The sequence below is a fragment of the Alexandromys fortis genome, unplaced genomic scaffold, assembly GCF_014885135.2.
Source record: "Alexandromys fortis isolate MF-2015 unplaced genomic scaffold, M_Fortis_MF-2015_v1.1 scaffold_3, whole genome shotgun sequence".
NCBI lineage: Eukaryota > Metazoa > Chordata > Mammalia > Rodentia > Cricetidae > Alexandromys > Alexandromys fortis.
The window spans coordinates 10,310,048-10,326,160 of record NW_026067909.1 but is presented as its reverse complement, the minus strand read 5'-3'; the positions used below and the strand labels follow the sequence as shown (position 1 = coordinate 10,326,160).

The 16,113-nt window shown below is 47.3% G+C and overlaps 1 protein-coding gene across 1 annotated transcript in view; it reads left to right on the top strand.

The window, feature by feature from the left end:
• The first annotated feature begins 449 nt into the window (after window positions 1-449).
• Mob2 (MOB kinase activator 2) overlaps window positions 450-16,113 on the top strand; it is a 50,476-nt gene continuing 34,812 nt past the window's right edge. Inside the window, exon 1 of the mRNA XM_050137837.1 lies at window positions 450-581. Within this exon, the coding sequence (XP_049993794.1) occupies window positions 565-581 (17 nt within the window). The 5' untranslated portion in view covers window positions 450-564. The remainder of the gene's footprint in view (window positions 582-16,113) is intronic.

The following is a 16,113-nucleotide window of genomic DNA, read 5'->3' as shown; positions in this document are numbered from 1 at the left end:
CACTTCTGAGTCTGGCACTCCCAGGTCTGGGATACTGGGTTTCTGGATACTGAGATACTGGATACTCAGGTTCCAGGAATTTTCAGATTCCTGGGGTCTGTGCATTCCGCGGATTAGGGCACTATAGGGGAAAGGGTCACTCCTTGGGTCCGGGCACTCTGAAGTCCTGGCACTCCAGGGTGTACAACACCGGGGTCGGGTGTGCTCCAGGGTCAAGTTCACTGTGGTGTTACAGGCACTTTGCTAGTCTAGGGCATTCCGGAGTTCCGGGCAGTCTGAGTTTCCGGGGAGTTCTGAAGTTACACGCACGTTGGGGATCCGGAAGCTCCGGAGTTCCGGGCTGTCTTTGGGTCCTGGGTGCTCTGGGTTCTCAAGTTTCGCGGTGCCGCCAGGTCCCGCCACTCCAGAACAGGTACTCCTGGGCGGGGCCGCAGGGGCCGCTGGGACTACGCGTCCCAGCAAGCCGTGCGCGCGTCACTTCCTGCAGCGGGCGGGAGCCATCGAGTGTTTACTTCCGGCCGCCGGCGGGGCTGAGGCCGAGCGAGGCGCGGGCCCCGCGCAGCCATGGACTGGCTCATGGGGTGAGTGGCGGCTGCCGGCGCAGCGCGGCGCTGTGCGGGGCGGCGGCGAACGTAGCGAACGCGAGGCGGCGGACGGCTGGCTCCAGGAGGGGCGGGGGCTCGGAAGGACGGCCAGCCGCTGCGGGACGCCGGGAGGCCGGCCGGGCGGGAGGGCGGCGGGCGGGAGCGAGGCCCGGTCCCCAAGGCGCTGTCCCGAGAGGCCGCGGCCCCTCGCCGCGGGATGACGGGCCGCGAGTCGGACGCCGGGCGCCGTCCTTCGTCGGTCTTCGCGGGGCCTGCGAAAGTTCTTCCGCCCAAATGACTTTCTTCTAATTTACTTTTGAGGAGAGTGAGAGGCGGGCGCTCCTGGCCGCGCGCGCTCTCCGAGCTTCTCAGTCCCCCGTCCCTGTGGAGGTGCCCGCGGCCCTGCTGCGGGTTCAACCTAAGCATTCTGAGCCATGGAGTTGCCCGCCTTTGGTTTCGGCAGTAGGATGGCTGCGCGGGACCCTGGAGTTAGAAGCTGGGGAGAGGCGGAGGGCAGCATAAGCGGTGGTACTTTCAGGATGACTGAGGTGATGGAGACAGGTTCTGACCTCCCAGTGCGTGCAACCTAGGGAGAGGGCGGACCAAGAGGACAGGCAACCCTAGGGGTAATCAGGAGACCAAGGGAGGCCAGGAGCCACCTTGTACCACTTAGGTGACACAGGGGACCAGGCCCATCTGGTTTCTCTAAGAGGCAGCACTGTCACCGACTCCTCTCTGCTTAGTAGCTGTGTCCTCCTCTCAAGCCTTGCTTTAAAGCATTGCGTGTTCGATGGAAACTGTGGAATGTTCAGTACAGGTATATGGAAGGGTGAACTGAGATAAGGGCCGGCACATGTTTGGCATACAGTAGGCATTGGCCTGGGATCTGTCCTGTTCATTTTCAAGGTCTCTGAAGCCCAGGGATGTTAAGTGCAGGACACACAGCTGTGTCCAGCCTCTTCAGCGCAGTCTCCCTTTGTGCCTCTGTGGAGGGAGCCGGCATTGGAGATAACTTGGCCTACCTGCGAAAACGGTTCCACTGCAAGAGACCTGGATCTTCAGCTGGGTCGCTGAGGAAGCTGTCCACTTTTGTACGTGTTATTTTTACAGGTCCATGCCCATGAGTGGCAGGTGCCTTTTGCCTACAGACTGACCAGAAGCCAGTCTTGAAACTGATTGAGGACTTTTGTGGGGGCTGAATCATCATTGCAAATAAGCGTACATTAACCATCATCAGCCTTTGGAGGCACTGGTTCTTGTGACTCCTTGGGAACAAGAAGCCCTGTGGGAAGGGACAGCTGAACCCTTATCTCTTACCCTAGGATAGGGTCTGTCTAGGCCCTAGAGCATATAGCTGGAAGCTGCTTCTGCTTTTGGGGCTTTAGGAAAGGAAGGAATCTCAGCCTCACTGTAAAAAATAGAGATGTGGTTGCAAAGGGCAGTAGAGATTTTTAAGAGGGATCTGGTTGCAGGATAATTATCTTTGTGTTCGTGTTCTTAAGTGTCACAGATTGCATACTGGATATTGGCATTCCTAAGTTCTTTTATACAGTACCTGTCTAAAATCCTCTTTTTTCCCTAGTGGTCAGATACAGTTCCTCCTTGGTGTCTTTGGAGGATAGAGGCACGATACATAGAGGAAACATCCTGCTTTCATTGTATTGCTATAAAAGTAGGAAGACATGAAAGTTTTAGAGTGTGCTTCAGAGAGATCCCTGCCACTCCACACACACCCAGAGATCTCATCCACTTTGTCTTCTGATCCCTGGGTGAGAGCTGGCAAGGTGGCCAGTAAGGAGTGAAGCCATTTTTTCCTCCCGAGTGCCCATTGTTTGCTCAGGGCTGGAACTTTATCTGCATTTAATCCTTTAACTAGTTTTCGACTGGAAGAATTGGAGAAAAGTATCATCTTTTACTGTATCTTGATAATTTTCTTAATTCTGTTCATACATTGTCACTGAGGAGTTTAGAATACAGTGGTTGTGTTTTGAGAAGGATTGTTTGCTTGCTTGCTTGCTTTAAAGGTTTTGTTGGATTGCTTCATGTTGCATGGACCAAGTAATGGGTGTGAGAGTAGCGTTCTTTTCCAGCAATTGTTAGAGCCAGTGCTCTACAAAAATGTAAGTGGAAAACCACATCTTCCTCTTAGCTGGATGAGGATCAAGCTGGGACTGCGAGCATCTCACAGCCTTATCTTTTGCATTCAGCTGCTCAGAGGAAGGGAGGCCCTACAGGGAAACATGCTTGGGATAGCCAGAGCAGAGTTTGGCACGTTGGGACTTGGTAGTGGACCTGCTGGGACTTTTCTGGAGAATGCTGTAGGTGTGGCTCCTAGCTGCCTCCTGTGCTGTTGGTTTCCTCTGCTTGGAAAAACTTTGAGCTTCTTGTTAAGCAGTGTATTTAGTCAGACCACCTTCAGCTCTTTTTAGAAAAGGTTACAACTTTTGTATAGTGAATCTTTGTTCTGTTCTGGACACCCAAGAATACCTAACACCTAAGGAGAAGCTGCTCAGGATTTGGAAAAGGGAACCTCAACAAATTGTGTGATACTTTAGAAAACTCTTGAATCTTTCCTGTCAGGGGCTGGCATTTGAGCAGAAGGTCTGAGTGTAGTTTGGATTTTATATAGTGGAAAGCAGTCCAGAAGCTCCTGAATTCCTGGGACTCAGAAGTACACACATTTTCCTCTTCCCCTGAAAATAGCAATTAGGCCCTCCTGCCCAGCAACCCTTACTGAACCTCTCTCTGCCCCCTCCAGTAGTCCCTCTCCAGCTTGCCCTGTGGCTTCCCTTTCCACATGTTCCTGACTCTTGTAGAACTACAAGTGCCCTTCCCAGTCATGCTCTCCTGTTACTCTTCAGGCATTGGGTGCTGTCAGGAGATTAAACTTGGTGTTGGCGGTTCATACAGTATACATTTGGAGGTCTGCTCTTGCTCAGCTAACAGGTAAAAACTAAATGGCCTTAGGGCTTTCCAGCCTTTCTGGAGCAGCTTTCAGTAGTCTTCTATTCTGAGCAGTTGTGTGTAGGTGTCTGCAAAGTTGGCATGGGGTAAAAGGCTTTATCTCCTGGGAGAGTATTTCTGGTGACTGACTTCTGACTGGGCTTGCCAGAGTCTGTAGGTTTTGTTTGAATAGCCTCATGTGGTATGGTTTACATACCACCAAGTTTGCTTGTTTTAAGTATATGATTAGGTAATTTTTAGTAAAATTATAGATTTTTGTTACTAAGACCATGATTTAATGTAGTTTAAAATTTCTGTGTATGTGTGTTGCTAGGGGTGGAACCCACAGCCTTCAGCATCTTGGGCAAACCCACTACCATGCCATCCTTAGCCCATTATGGAACATTACCATCATTCTTTGAATAGCCCTTTAGTTGCTGCAGGTCCCCACCCCCACAAGAGGCCGCATCAATCCACTCTATTCCAGTGTAGTGTATAAATGGAGTCATGAGACCTGTTCTGTGATAGATTCAGTGATGGATATCAGCAACTGTGTCCATTTGTTGTTCCACCAGGAATTGTGAGGAGACTTGTATGTTCTGTTGTTGTTGAGGTGGTTGTTGAAAGTTTGCAGTCATGACTGATGATGTTGTAACCCAATCTTTTAGGACAGTGAACTGTACTCCTTCCCCAGCCAAGGATCCCATACCCTATGCTGAGGGTAAGGTTTTCAATGGCTCCAAGGTCAGTGTTTTGAAAACTAAGGCTAGCAGAGGAGGACAGGGCAAGCACAATAGAGTATCAAGGATCTGAGTGAGTGTGAAGTAGAGTATAGGAATCTTCCTAAAAGATTGAGGCATAGTTAGTGGAGAGGATACCTGCAAGAGGCCTAAAGGCATGATGGAGATGCCATCTCTTGGAGCCAGGCTCTCTAGTAGATGGTCCCACTGAAAGATGTGATTCTCGGAACACCCCTCAGGAATAGCTTCTTTCCATGAGGGGCAGCCCAGGTAGTCATCTGGGTTGGGCTTGCAAAGGTATCTGCTTGGGTTTCTTGTGTTCCCATTCCCTTAAAAAACAAAAACAAACAAACAAACAAAAAACCCAGTGATTGTGAGTGCTGTGTACTTCAGGACACTCTTGTTTGCTTAGAGTGTCCCCTAGGAGCTCATATACAAGCATCCTCAAGCTGGCCAGCATTGAGCAGGGTGAGGCCAGTGGTGTGTTGAAGAAGAGCTCTCTGTTGACTGGGGACAGTTAGATGGCACAGCTGTGCTTCCCTGTAAAAGTGTGTGAGGCCAGTGCTTGCTTTCCTTAGTGTCCTCAATCCAACTGTTGATTCATACTGCCATACTCTGTACCTGCCCAGCAAGGCATCTTCTCAGGCTGCCTTTAGACCTTGCTATCATTCATTGTTGCTTGTGGGATGACAGTTGAGAGTACTTACTTGCAAGACTTCCTCTCAGGAGGAGCTGTGGTCTGCCACGGTCATTTGGTATAGCACATGTTAAAGGCCAACTCAGTGGGGAACGCCTATATCAGTGGTCCTGGTAGCCCAGCATTTCCTGTATCTTCCTTGCAGTGGCCATGGAAACAGACAAACTTAAACCCCGCTTCCTGTGTTTGTATAGACATGCTGTACAGCCCTGAGGGAAGCTCAGCCTGTTGGCAGGGTGGACAAGCTCAGGTCCTAGTGGGCACCATCTACCCTCCCTTGCTCTACTGTGTAACCGAAAGAGTGCTGGGGTGAGGTCATTGGGCATTTCTTGGTGGGAATTTCTGTGCACCCTGTCTTGTGGGCCAGTCTGGCAGAAGAAGGTGCTAGCTGCTCCTCTCTGCCTTGCCAGAAGTTACTTCCATTCTGTGCCTACCTCCTGTTTGTTTTTCTTTCTGTATAGGATTTCTCAGCTGGGGCACGCCCGCTGGTGTTCACTGCAGCTTCATGGGATGGTGCCTGGGAACACGGAAGTAGAAACAATTGAAATAAAAACAAAAGGTTAAAGAGAGAAGGAAGAGGTTGTTCAATAGGGCATTCAGACCAATTGTGACCCATGGCCCCTCCACTTGGCATTGTCAGTGTCTGCCACGGACCATAGCCACACCTACTGTTTTTTTTGTTTGTTTGTTTGTTTTTTTTTCTCTTTGAAGGTTGTCTTTGCCAGCATGCTTGACCGTCTGGGCTGCAGTTTTCATCCAGTTGCTCCCACAATCCTTAGTGAGCACATTCCTGCCAGGGTCATGGGGCCATGTACAGTTAAGTCCATGTGGTTATGTTGTGTTCTACTTTGGGCCCAGTGATTTTTGGATGATGTATTTTGTTGTTTTGGTGTGTCAGGAAGGCACGAGACTCACTTCTGTGTATGAGCTTGTCCCCCAGAGGTCATAGATGGTGAATAGGTAGAAACAGGAGGAATGGCCTGGCCTCTGGCTTTTGCCTGTGGCCTTTAGGGTCAGGCACTTTCTTAGTTGTCTTTTCAGTGGTACACCTTTTCTTCCCTCCTTGAGCTAGCAGAAGAGACACAGTCTCAGCAGCCCTCGACAGTTTTGGACTGCAGTGTCCCTACTGAAGGTTCCTGCCTTTACCTTGTGGGACTGTGTCCCAAATCTTTGAAAAGGCCTGACAGTGCCAAGTGTCCCCAAGGAAGTGATGTCTGAGGCTGGCCTTGGGATCAAGCCCAGGAATGTAAAATTAGTCTAAGCATGGTGTAACACACAACTTGGCTTGTCTGCATGGGACCTTGCTGTGTGAAGTCCTGGCTAGGTCCCCAGCCCTGTGTCAGTGTTCTCTGCAGAACTTCGTGCCACCGGCATACTTGCCTTTCTACTCGTTAGCCAGTTCTTTCAGTGCCATATGTGACAAGGCAGTTTGTGTGAGCGCTGGTGTTGTGAGATACAAGGTGTGAGCCAGACTCTAGTGGAATCAAGGAGCTGCCAAAGGTGAGTGCTGTATGAATAGAAACAAGAGGTCTGCTACTTAAAGGGAACATAAGGAAACTGGGGTATGGTGGATGTGGGGCAGGAGAGTAATTTTAGTGAAGATCCTAGGGTTTGAGAAGGTGCCATGAAGATGGAAGGCTGACAAGATATGGATATTTGCACAGGAGGGCTGCCTGTACTGTCTTCCCTAGGTCACCATAGACTTGTTCAGTATTCTACAGTCAAGTACAGTCTTCATCATTTATTACTTTTATTCTTCTTTTTTTTTTTTATTTTGATGAGTGAATTGCCCCAACTTTAGCTAGCGGGAGTACTTTTGAATTAGCTCTTTTATCCCCTGAATAGAAAAAGGGATTGGGAGAAGTGGCTGGAGGATCAGAGCTCTGACCGGCACTCTAGGGCAGCAGTTCTCAACTTGTGGGGACAACCCCTTTGGAGGTAGAATGACCCTTTCACAGTAATCACATATCAGATAATCCTGCTTATCAGATATTTACATTACAGTTCATAACAGTAGCAAAATTACAGTTATGAAGTAGCAACGAAAATAATTTTATGGTTGGAGTCACCACAGCATGAGAGAAACTGTATTAAAGGGTCACAGCATTATGAAGGTTTAGAACCACTGCTCTAGGGGATAATGGCAAAGCATTTTGTCTCATGATTTGGCAACTGTCTTTTGAGTATTGTGGATTGAAACAAGTACATACATCATTGTCATCAGGAAACAAGTTAGGTTTTTTCCCTCTCCTTTTAGTTTTGAGAGTCAAGATCTTGCTTCAACCAGCCTCAGTATATGAGTAGTGGAATTCTAAATGTCTTGAGAGTGTGCCTGGCTTTATTACCAAGTTTTTTTTTTTTTTTTTGATGAGGAAAAAAAGCCAGTATGAAATAATAAACTAACAAAAACCCCTGTAATGTTTTATTGGAGATGCTATGAATTTACAGTTCTGTACAGGTATTCCTTAATATTTTAAGGGTAGTGCTCTCTGGGCCACCTCAAGTACGAAGCTGCTCAAATGCTCAAGTCTCTTACGTAAGTGGTATATTTATATGGAACATGGCCACCCTACTATGTACTGCAGATCATCTCTAGATTTTCTTCTGATACATGACAGGTCCAACTGCCATGTAGATATTTGCAAGCTTGTATTATTTAGGAAATAATGACAAAGCCTGTCACCTGCTCAGTGCAGATACTGTCTTTTGTTTGTCTGTTGGTTGGTTGGTTAGTTTGAAACAGGGTCATATGTAGCCTGAGCTGGTCTATACCACCTCCTGAGTACTAAGATTATAGGCATGTACCACCACACATTATTTATGCCCTTTGGGGGATGAACCCAGAGCTTCATGCATGCTAGATAAGTGCTGTACCAACCAAGTCACATCCCCGATGTCATGTACATTGAAAATTTTTTTTCTTATTTTTAATGGTGTGTGTGTAGCTGTGTGTACATGAGTGCAGGTGTCCAGAGGCTAGAGGAATTAAATCTCCCCAAAGCTAGAGTTATAAGATGTGAGGCTTTTGTTGTGGGTGCTGGGAATCAAATTCAGGTCCCCTGCAAGAGCAGTATGTGTTTTTGACTGCTGAAGCATCTTTTCAGCCCTTTCTAGATAGATTTCTTTTTGTTGTTACAGGGTTTCTCTGTGTGGCTTTGGAGCCTGTCCTGAAACTTTTTAAAGTTTTTTGTTTTGTTTTTAAACTCTTATTTGAGTGTATCTTGGATTTTTCAGATCACTATATTGTTTCATGGCTATGATTTATACTTTGCTTGTACATGAGGAGTATTATGGGTTGGCCTTAGGCTTTCCTTATGCTTTGCCAAAATTGTTAGGAAAGAGCCCTCCTTTCTTCTTTCCATGATGCTCTTGGCCACATCTCTTTAAAGCAGTATGTTCTCAGCAGAGGCCACAGCTGTGTACTCATTGTACTCACTGTTGTGACAGGGACACTCAGCATGGGTAAGTGTATGTCTTAGGCAGCTCTGGGGACAAGTGCCTGTCCAACTCTGCATCTCTGACTGTGATTTTGGCTCAGCAGCCCTGATGGGGCAAGGATTGGAAGTCTGCTTATCTGTTGCTGCTGCTCCTTCCTGATCCTTAACCTTTGTGCTTCAGACACGGTGTTTTCACCTCGCCTCCTCTAGTTCTTCCAGGTTCCTGTGCTACCTCCATCTGTCTGGGAGTCCAAGAGGGCCTTACTTTCTTGAGTGTCTTGGTGTTGGTTGGCTATCAGAACATGTTTCTCAATGTAGCGTTTCTTACAAGAAGTTTCCTCCTTGGCTTAGAGCAGCATTCTTAAACTCTTTGCTCCCTTTAGACTCTTAAGTCTTTAATTAGATGTGTGTTAGTTGTGGATATCAGGACTTACCATTTTAGACATTAAACAGAAATATCTTTAACCATTTTAAAAGGATAAGAACTGAACATAATTTAATATAAATAACTTTTTAAAAATATTTATTTATTATGTATACAGTGTTCTTTCTGCATGTATGCCTGCAGGCCAGAAGAGGGTGCCAAATCTCATTACAGATGGTTGTGAGCTACCATGTGGTTGCTGGGAATTGAACTCAGGACCTCTGGAAGAGCAGCCAGTGCTCTTTAACTGCTAAGCCATCTCTCCAGCCCCTAAATAACATTTTTAACTTGAAAAAGAACTGTTTTCCAAAGTGGAAAAACTGGCAAGAACAGCCTTGCTTTTTGCCACCTGTAGAGCTTGGTCCCAAGGTGGTTTGTGTTAGTTCTGGTGGGATTTGGCCCCTACCAAGCCTATGCATAGTTGTATTGAACACTAGTGGGTTGAAGGTGTGAGAGGCAAGTCATATTCATGGGACAGAGAGGGATTTTTGGTTAACTTCTGGGCTTGGATGCTACTTGAGGCTTTGTAATTCTGGGGCTCTTCCCTCTGGGGGAGCTTCCCACCACAGTGAAATGGCCTGGAAGGGGAGAACAGCATTCTTGTCAGTTTCTGTTGGTCAGAGTTACAGCTGCCTGGGTATGGGGGCATGGCTGGGAGAAGAGGCTGCTCTTTGGGTACAGTGAAATTATTGTTGGTCTTGTTAGCCCTTGGTTCTTATCCCTAACAGGAGTTTGGTCAGAAGGCACTAGGATCACCAAGGTGACACAGAACTCCAGGTGGGTGGGGTTCTGTGGCAGAGTAACTTCAAGTTGACCTCCAGGCAGGATGAGATAGACTTCCTAGATTCCCTGATACCTAATCCATGGCTAAGTGACTAGTACCTTCTGGTCTGTGCCTGCAGTTGTAGTCTTTAGGGTCTCTTCTGCTGTAAACAATGGAGAGCCTCTGAGGCCTGACACCTGACCTTCTTACTGCTGGAGATAGAAGGGACAAACTTTGATAGTAGTTTGTCCTCAGCAATGTGACTGGGCTCCTTCCTGGGCCCCTTCTCTCTACTGTATCTTTTTGCTGTGACTTGTGAACTTTCCTTGTATGACATCACAGGATGTGATGGACCATAGTATTCAAGGCCCAGTGTTCTTGGTAGCTAGCAAAGGGAGTCATAGAAGCAGCCATGTCGACCAGAGAATAGGAGTCTGCTCTGTCTGTAGTCTACCTATCTCTGGGCTTTGCTTTTTATCAAAATAATTGTTTCTTAGTGGAAGGGTTTATTTTTAAATTATTATTTCTTCATTTATGTGTTTGGGTATTTTCCCTGGATGTACTTCTGTGTACCATATGCATGCCTAGTGCCGTGGAGGCCAGAAGAGGGCATCAGATCCCCTGGAACTGGAATTACAGACAACTGTGAGCCACCAGGTTGCTGGGAATCAGCCTGGGTCCTCTGGAGAAGTAGCTAGTACCCTTAGCCACTGAACCGTCTCTCCAGTCTCTAGTGGAGTGCTTTAAAAAGATCATTCTTTATGTTTTTAGCAGTCTCTTGCTGATGCCCTTCTGCCTCTGGGACTTGGTAGCCTTGACATGCTGACCTGCTCTGGCCTTTTGGTGGAAAAAAAAAATTCCTATATGGAATCTACCCTTCGTTCTGTTCTCTTGCTAGGGTCATTGCCTCCTGTTGTCTTCCTTTGGGATCTTACTACTTCCCTCAGCTTGGCCACTCAGCCCAATGCTAATAAGTCTCCTTTTATTCTGGCTTGCTTGGTCCATTCAGCATGGCTTCCTCCAGGTACCTGGTTGGCCTTTCTAAGGCCCCAGCCCCTTTTCTTGTCCCTCTCTGGGTAGGGTGTGGCTACTTGTCTTTCCTGACCCTTATTTCCTCCCTCTTTTCTTCCTATCTGTACTTTCCCACAAGGTTCCTGTGACTCCAATAGCAGCACAAGGCAGTGAGTCCATGAGTAGCTGCTGTGCCCATTGCTCTCCTGTTCACATTCTTCTAAAAAGAGATACCTCATATTATGACAGTACCGCATACCAGATGGAGGTGCCACTGGAACCACAGAGGCCTGCTCAGGATTGAGCCCACTTTAGACATTCCTTCACATTTTTCATGAGACTGCCTTGAAGAAATAGTTGCCTTTCATTGTGAGATTGATTCTCAGTATCTGGAGGGAGCGAAGAGGGATAGTTATCACCTTCTTTCACCCTGCCTTTCTACCTGTACCTCTGTGGTTACTGCTGTGTGAGGGCCTGAACTCAGGAGCCTGACTGAAGCTTTAAACCTTGCTCCTTATTCTTACTCTAGAATAGCGATTCTCACAGGGGTCACCAAAGACAACTAGAAAATACAGATATTTACATTATGATTATAACAGTAGCAGAATTACAGCTATGTAGTTTTTGGTATGGAGTCACCACAACATGATGAACTGTGTTAAAGGATTGCAGCATTAGGAAGATTGAGAACCACTGCTCTAGAACAACAAGTCAGCATAGCCCTACTGCTGTGGAAGGCAATACTTGCTGTATGTAGCATGAAGCAGCAGCTAACCCACTGTGTTTGCAGAAAGAGTAGAGGCTGGAAGGACACTGTGTTAGACTTGGTGTGTGGGGCCATTACCTTCACCTGATGCTTTGACAAGCAGGTGTTTGGTAGGGACCAGGTATCTGAGGAAGGCTTAGTGGATGAAGGCTTTGCTTCAGCCTGTGTAGCCTCAGGGCTTTCTGCCTTGAGTAGTACCTGTCCCAAATTGAAGTATTAAAGCACTTTTAGAACCACTTATAGCATCAGTTGGGTTTTGGTTTCTGAACTTGACTAGTTCTCTAAATGCCCTTAGGTTGTTCTTCAGGTCCCTCAGAAACTGGGAGTCAAGGAGAGCCAGCAGAGAATGACCTATCCAGGAGGTAGGAGGAACCTGTGACTACCACCCAGTCCCAGGTAGTCAGGAGTCAGAAGCTTTAAAGCAAATATACTGTTCCTCACCTGGTTGGGTTGTCTCCCCTCACTGTTGTCAGGTGCTGAGGGAAGCAGGTGAGAGAGCATTCCCATTTCTAGAGCTAGTGCCTCAAGAGTACCCAGGGCTCACTCATATCAACAAGGGTACTGCCAGCCAGTGCCTGTCAGTGGGTGAGATGGGCATGTAGTCTGAAGCTACCGTCCAACCTGAGTGCTGTCTAGGTGGTATGGGGTCTATTTCTCGTCTGATTTAGTACCTACTGTGTGGGGGACTTGGCCTGGCAGATTTGTGACTTTAGTGGAAATCCTCTGACTTCCTTATGGCTTTACTCACATCTCCTCAGGGCTTTAACAAGGCCAGGGAATACCTGTTGTAAGAGGGCCACTTGTTTGTTCCTGGCTACTCAGCCCTGAAATAACCACACAGAAAGTGTATTAATTAAATCACTGCTTGGTCTATTAGTTCTAGCTTCTCATTAGCTAGCTCTTACATCTTAATTTAACCCATTTCTGTTATTTTATACTAAACCACAAAGCTTGTGGTTTACCAGCAAGGTTCCAGCATGTCTGTCTCCAGCGCAGCTACATGGCTTCTCCCTGACTCCACCTTCTTTCTCCCAGCATTCAGTTTAGTTTTCCCTGCCTACCTCTTCTGCCCTGCCAGGTCCAAGACAGATTCTTTATTAACCAATGGTATTTACAACATATAGAGGGGAATCACACTTGAAATACCCCTAGAGATAGGTGCTGGGATTGCCCACTTAAGAAGGGTTACTGAACCCCCAACCTGGTCTGGATATTTAGCACCTCCTACATAGCCTGATTGATTTGCCAACTGTGCTGCCTGGCACCTAGTAATTGGCAGAATGGTGCTGCTGAAGGAGGGAAGAACACGTGACAGCCAGGACAGGCAGTTGGCTCTTGTGGGACAGTATGCCTCCATTCAGTGACTATATCTAGCCAGGTTTCTTTGGGAGCTGCTTACCCTGGCTGTGGGCCTGCACATGATAGGCTTTACAGGCTTGCTGCACACTCTACAACAGCAGACCCCACAGGAGCTTACCAGTGAGTAGAATCTGTATATGAGGTTCAGTGGCCTCACAAGGAGAGTAGGGTGTGATGCATAAGAGACTGTATCATTGAACTGGACCTGTTATAGTGGGGTAGAGAATACCACAGATGGCAGGCAGTCGGACACTCCCTGTGCTCTGGTGACACCTGAGTGGGTGGGCTGAGATGGGAGGGGTCAAACCATAATCTTGGCTCTTGTCTCTTAACATGTGGTCTCTCTCTGACCTGCATTTTTCCTGTAAAATGAGAGTGAATCATTATCCTTGCCTCACTGAGGGTAGAGACAAGTCAGTCTGAAGTGGACCCTACACAGTGTCTAGCACCTGGGAAGTCAGCAGAAGAAGTTAGGTTGCCATTTTTCCTTGTTGCATTGTTACTGTTTAAAGACAAAGAACAAAGGCTACAGGAAGGGCACTGGGTCCTGCTTATGTGTTGACACAGAGGGAGAAGAATCTGAGCCAGGAAGCCTGGAGGGCACTGCCACTCCCAGGTGGAAATGGGGTCAGGTCTGGCCATTTGGAGAGGTGGCACTGAGACACACATTTTCTTGGAAATGTGAGTTTCTCTGTCTTGATTAGCTGTTCTCTGGTGGTCCGTGGTGCTACCGTGGGGTTTTGGCTGGACTGGACCTGGTGGGTGTTCACAATGGGGACAATATTGGTTTCTTTGCCCACCTCTGAAGAGTGAAGGTTGGTGGTCATGGCACTTCTGAGAACTGGGTACTCACTGCAGCAATCAGAGTCATGGGGAAATCAGTGATGTCTGGCTGTGCCATGTGTCTGTCATGGACTTCTAGGGCCACCATATTTTATGGTTGACTAAATGCTAGGGTCATTGGTCCATGGGTGTTTATAATTGACTTCTTTCCTGTGTGATCTATATATCATGAGGAACAAGAGGCTTTGAGAGCAGTCTGCTTGCTGGATCAGCTTCTGTTTTACTGGATGGGCACTCTGGTCTTAAGTACGTTTCCTAGGAATGTAGCAGGGCCTTGTATTCTCTAGCTAAGTATTCCCTGTCTCTCTAGATGACTGTGTGAGAAACCCCAACGGTATAGGCTCTGCTGCCATCTGGGTGCTCACCAGGAGCCTTTGGAGCTCACATTTCTGCTTATACAGGATCTAGCATTACTGCTCTGGTCCTGGAGCCCTCAGCAGAACTGGGTAGGAAGCCTGTTCTGTCTATGCCCACGATACCCCCTGTGCAGTAAAACTGCTGTCTGGCAATACTGGGTGGGATCCACAGCTGCCTTTTCCCAGTAGGCTCCTTCCTGTCCTAGGTATTCTATAGGTTGAGTGTCTCAACTGTGTGCACTAGTGCTCAGTGTTCCAGGCAGGCAGTGGTTTCAGCCCTTGCCTGGGGCATGTGTTGGAGTGATGCACAAAGCAGCAGCAGAGTGGTTCAATTGGGACAGCTACTGGTTCATTCACCTGTGTCTACCTCTTTTTACACAAGTTAATACACATTGAGGTTCCTGGCCAGTCTAGGAACACAGAGATTTTGCCTTGTCTGTCCAGTGAGAGGCTGCAATTGCTTGCCACTCAGGAACTGTGATGTTGGGCTGTTTTGATGGATCTGGGTATCTTTCACTATACCTGTTATATTGGTCCTTAGCTGCTAGATGGTGATTGTCTCTGCTTTGACTCCAGTACAGGTCCTGGTTATAGAGACAGGTGTGACGATGAAGACCTCAGTAGTTGTTTCCACAGTGACTGGGAAAGAGGGCAGCATTGTCAGTCCTGGGGGTGATGATGGAGGTGTTGTGCTCAGGTGTGGGCTGTGCCCACAGATACAGTGAGGTAGAGAGTTGGGTCATTCCAGTGATGCTGTTGTCCTGCTCTGCCTCAGAAAGATGAATGCCTCTTGACTTGGTGATTCCTAAGTCAGTCTGCCTTGCCCACGGACCAACTGCTGCATTTTAGCTAATAGTCCAAAAGTGAGATTAGGTGGTACCTACAGCTGTCCTAGGTCTCTGTTGGCTCTGTATCATTTAAGTAAAGGACCAAGCAGATGAAGGTAGAAACCCCTTAGTCCTGCACTTCTGAAGCTGCTGTCCCTACCAAGTGTGGCTGACAGAGACATTAATATTGGTATGGTCTTGTCTCCTCTTGTACTTATAATTTTTTTCTTATTAATGAATTAACTTACTTATTGTATGTGTTTGGGTATGTTACCTGCATGTTTGTCAGTGTACCATGTGTATGCCTGGTGCCTGGGGAGGCCAGAAGAGGACAACAGATCCTCTGGAAATAGATTTTCAGGTGATTATGAACTGCCATTAAGGCAGTCCTGGGGCAGATCCTCTAAGATTGGGACTCTAGATGTGGGAAGATCCCTGGGTTTGTATAGTGTCCTGCCAGCCCTGGGCTCAGTTAGATCTTCAAAGTTGGTAGTGAATTGACAACTTGTTACATTCAGGAACATGGACCAAAATGGTCCTATGTGACCTGAGATAATGCAGAGTGGGTTCCAGCCAAAGTAGTATTAACCTAAAACTTGACAGAGGAAACTATATAAGAAACCAAGTGCACTTCCTAGTAACCTGAGTGGCAAAGGATCAGTGAAGGGAAATAGGAAATATCTTTAGCCAGAAGATAACATGCACAGTATATGCCCAGACTTGCAGAATGCAGATAGACCAGAAGGTGGCTTGGAGGCTTGTATGTACAAGAGGAAAGTTGGGGTTCTGACTCACCGAGTTGCAGCACCAGCCAGAAAAGGTGAGAATGAAGGAGGATTAGGGCTTGGGTGAGGCAGTCAAGGCAGGAATAGACTCTCAGGGAGAACCAAGCTGGGGGACTTCGAGGCCAGAGGCTGACTCTGGAAACTGGAAGAAAGTAAAAAATCCCTGGATGTGAAGGAAGAAAGGAGAGATGTACAGACACTGGACTTGGTAGAGCATCTCACTGGAGCCTCTGAGGTCCACATGTAAGAAATTGACCAACCCCCTGTTACTGAAAGATGCACTGAAAGGTATGTTTAGGATGGTCTTTGACTGGTGCTCTGACTGTAGAAAGACTGGACTTTGAAGAAAATTATCAGCATTTTTTCACATTAGTTGGCTGTTGCTATTTTAGTTATCTGGGATTAAATAAAATATATTGACTAATTACTGGTTTCTTTTACTTGTTCACCCCCTTTCAAGACAAGGTCCCATTATGTGGTCCTGGCTGGCTTGGAATTTTCTATGTAGAACAGGCTAGCTCCAAGTTCACAAAAACCAGCCTGCCTTTGTCTCCTCAGTACTGGGATCAAAGATGTGT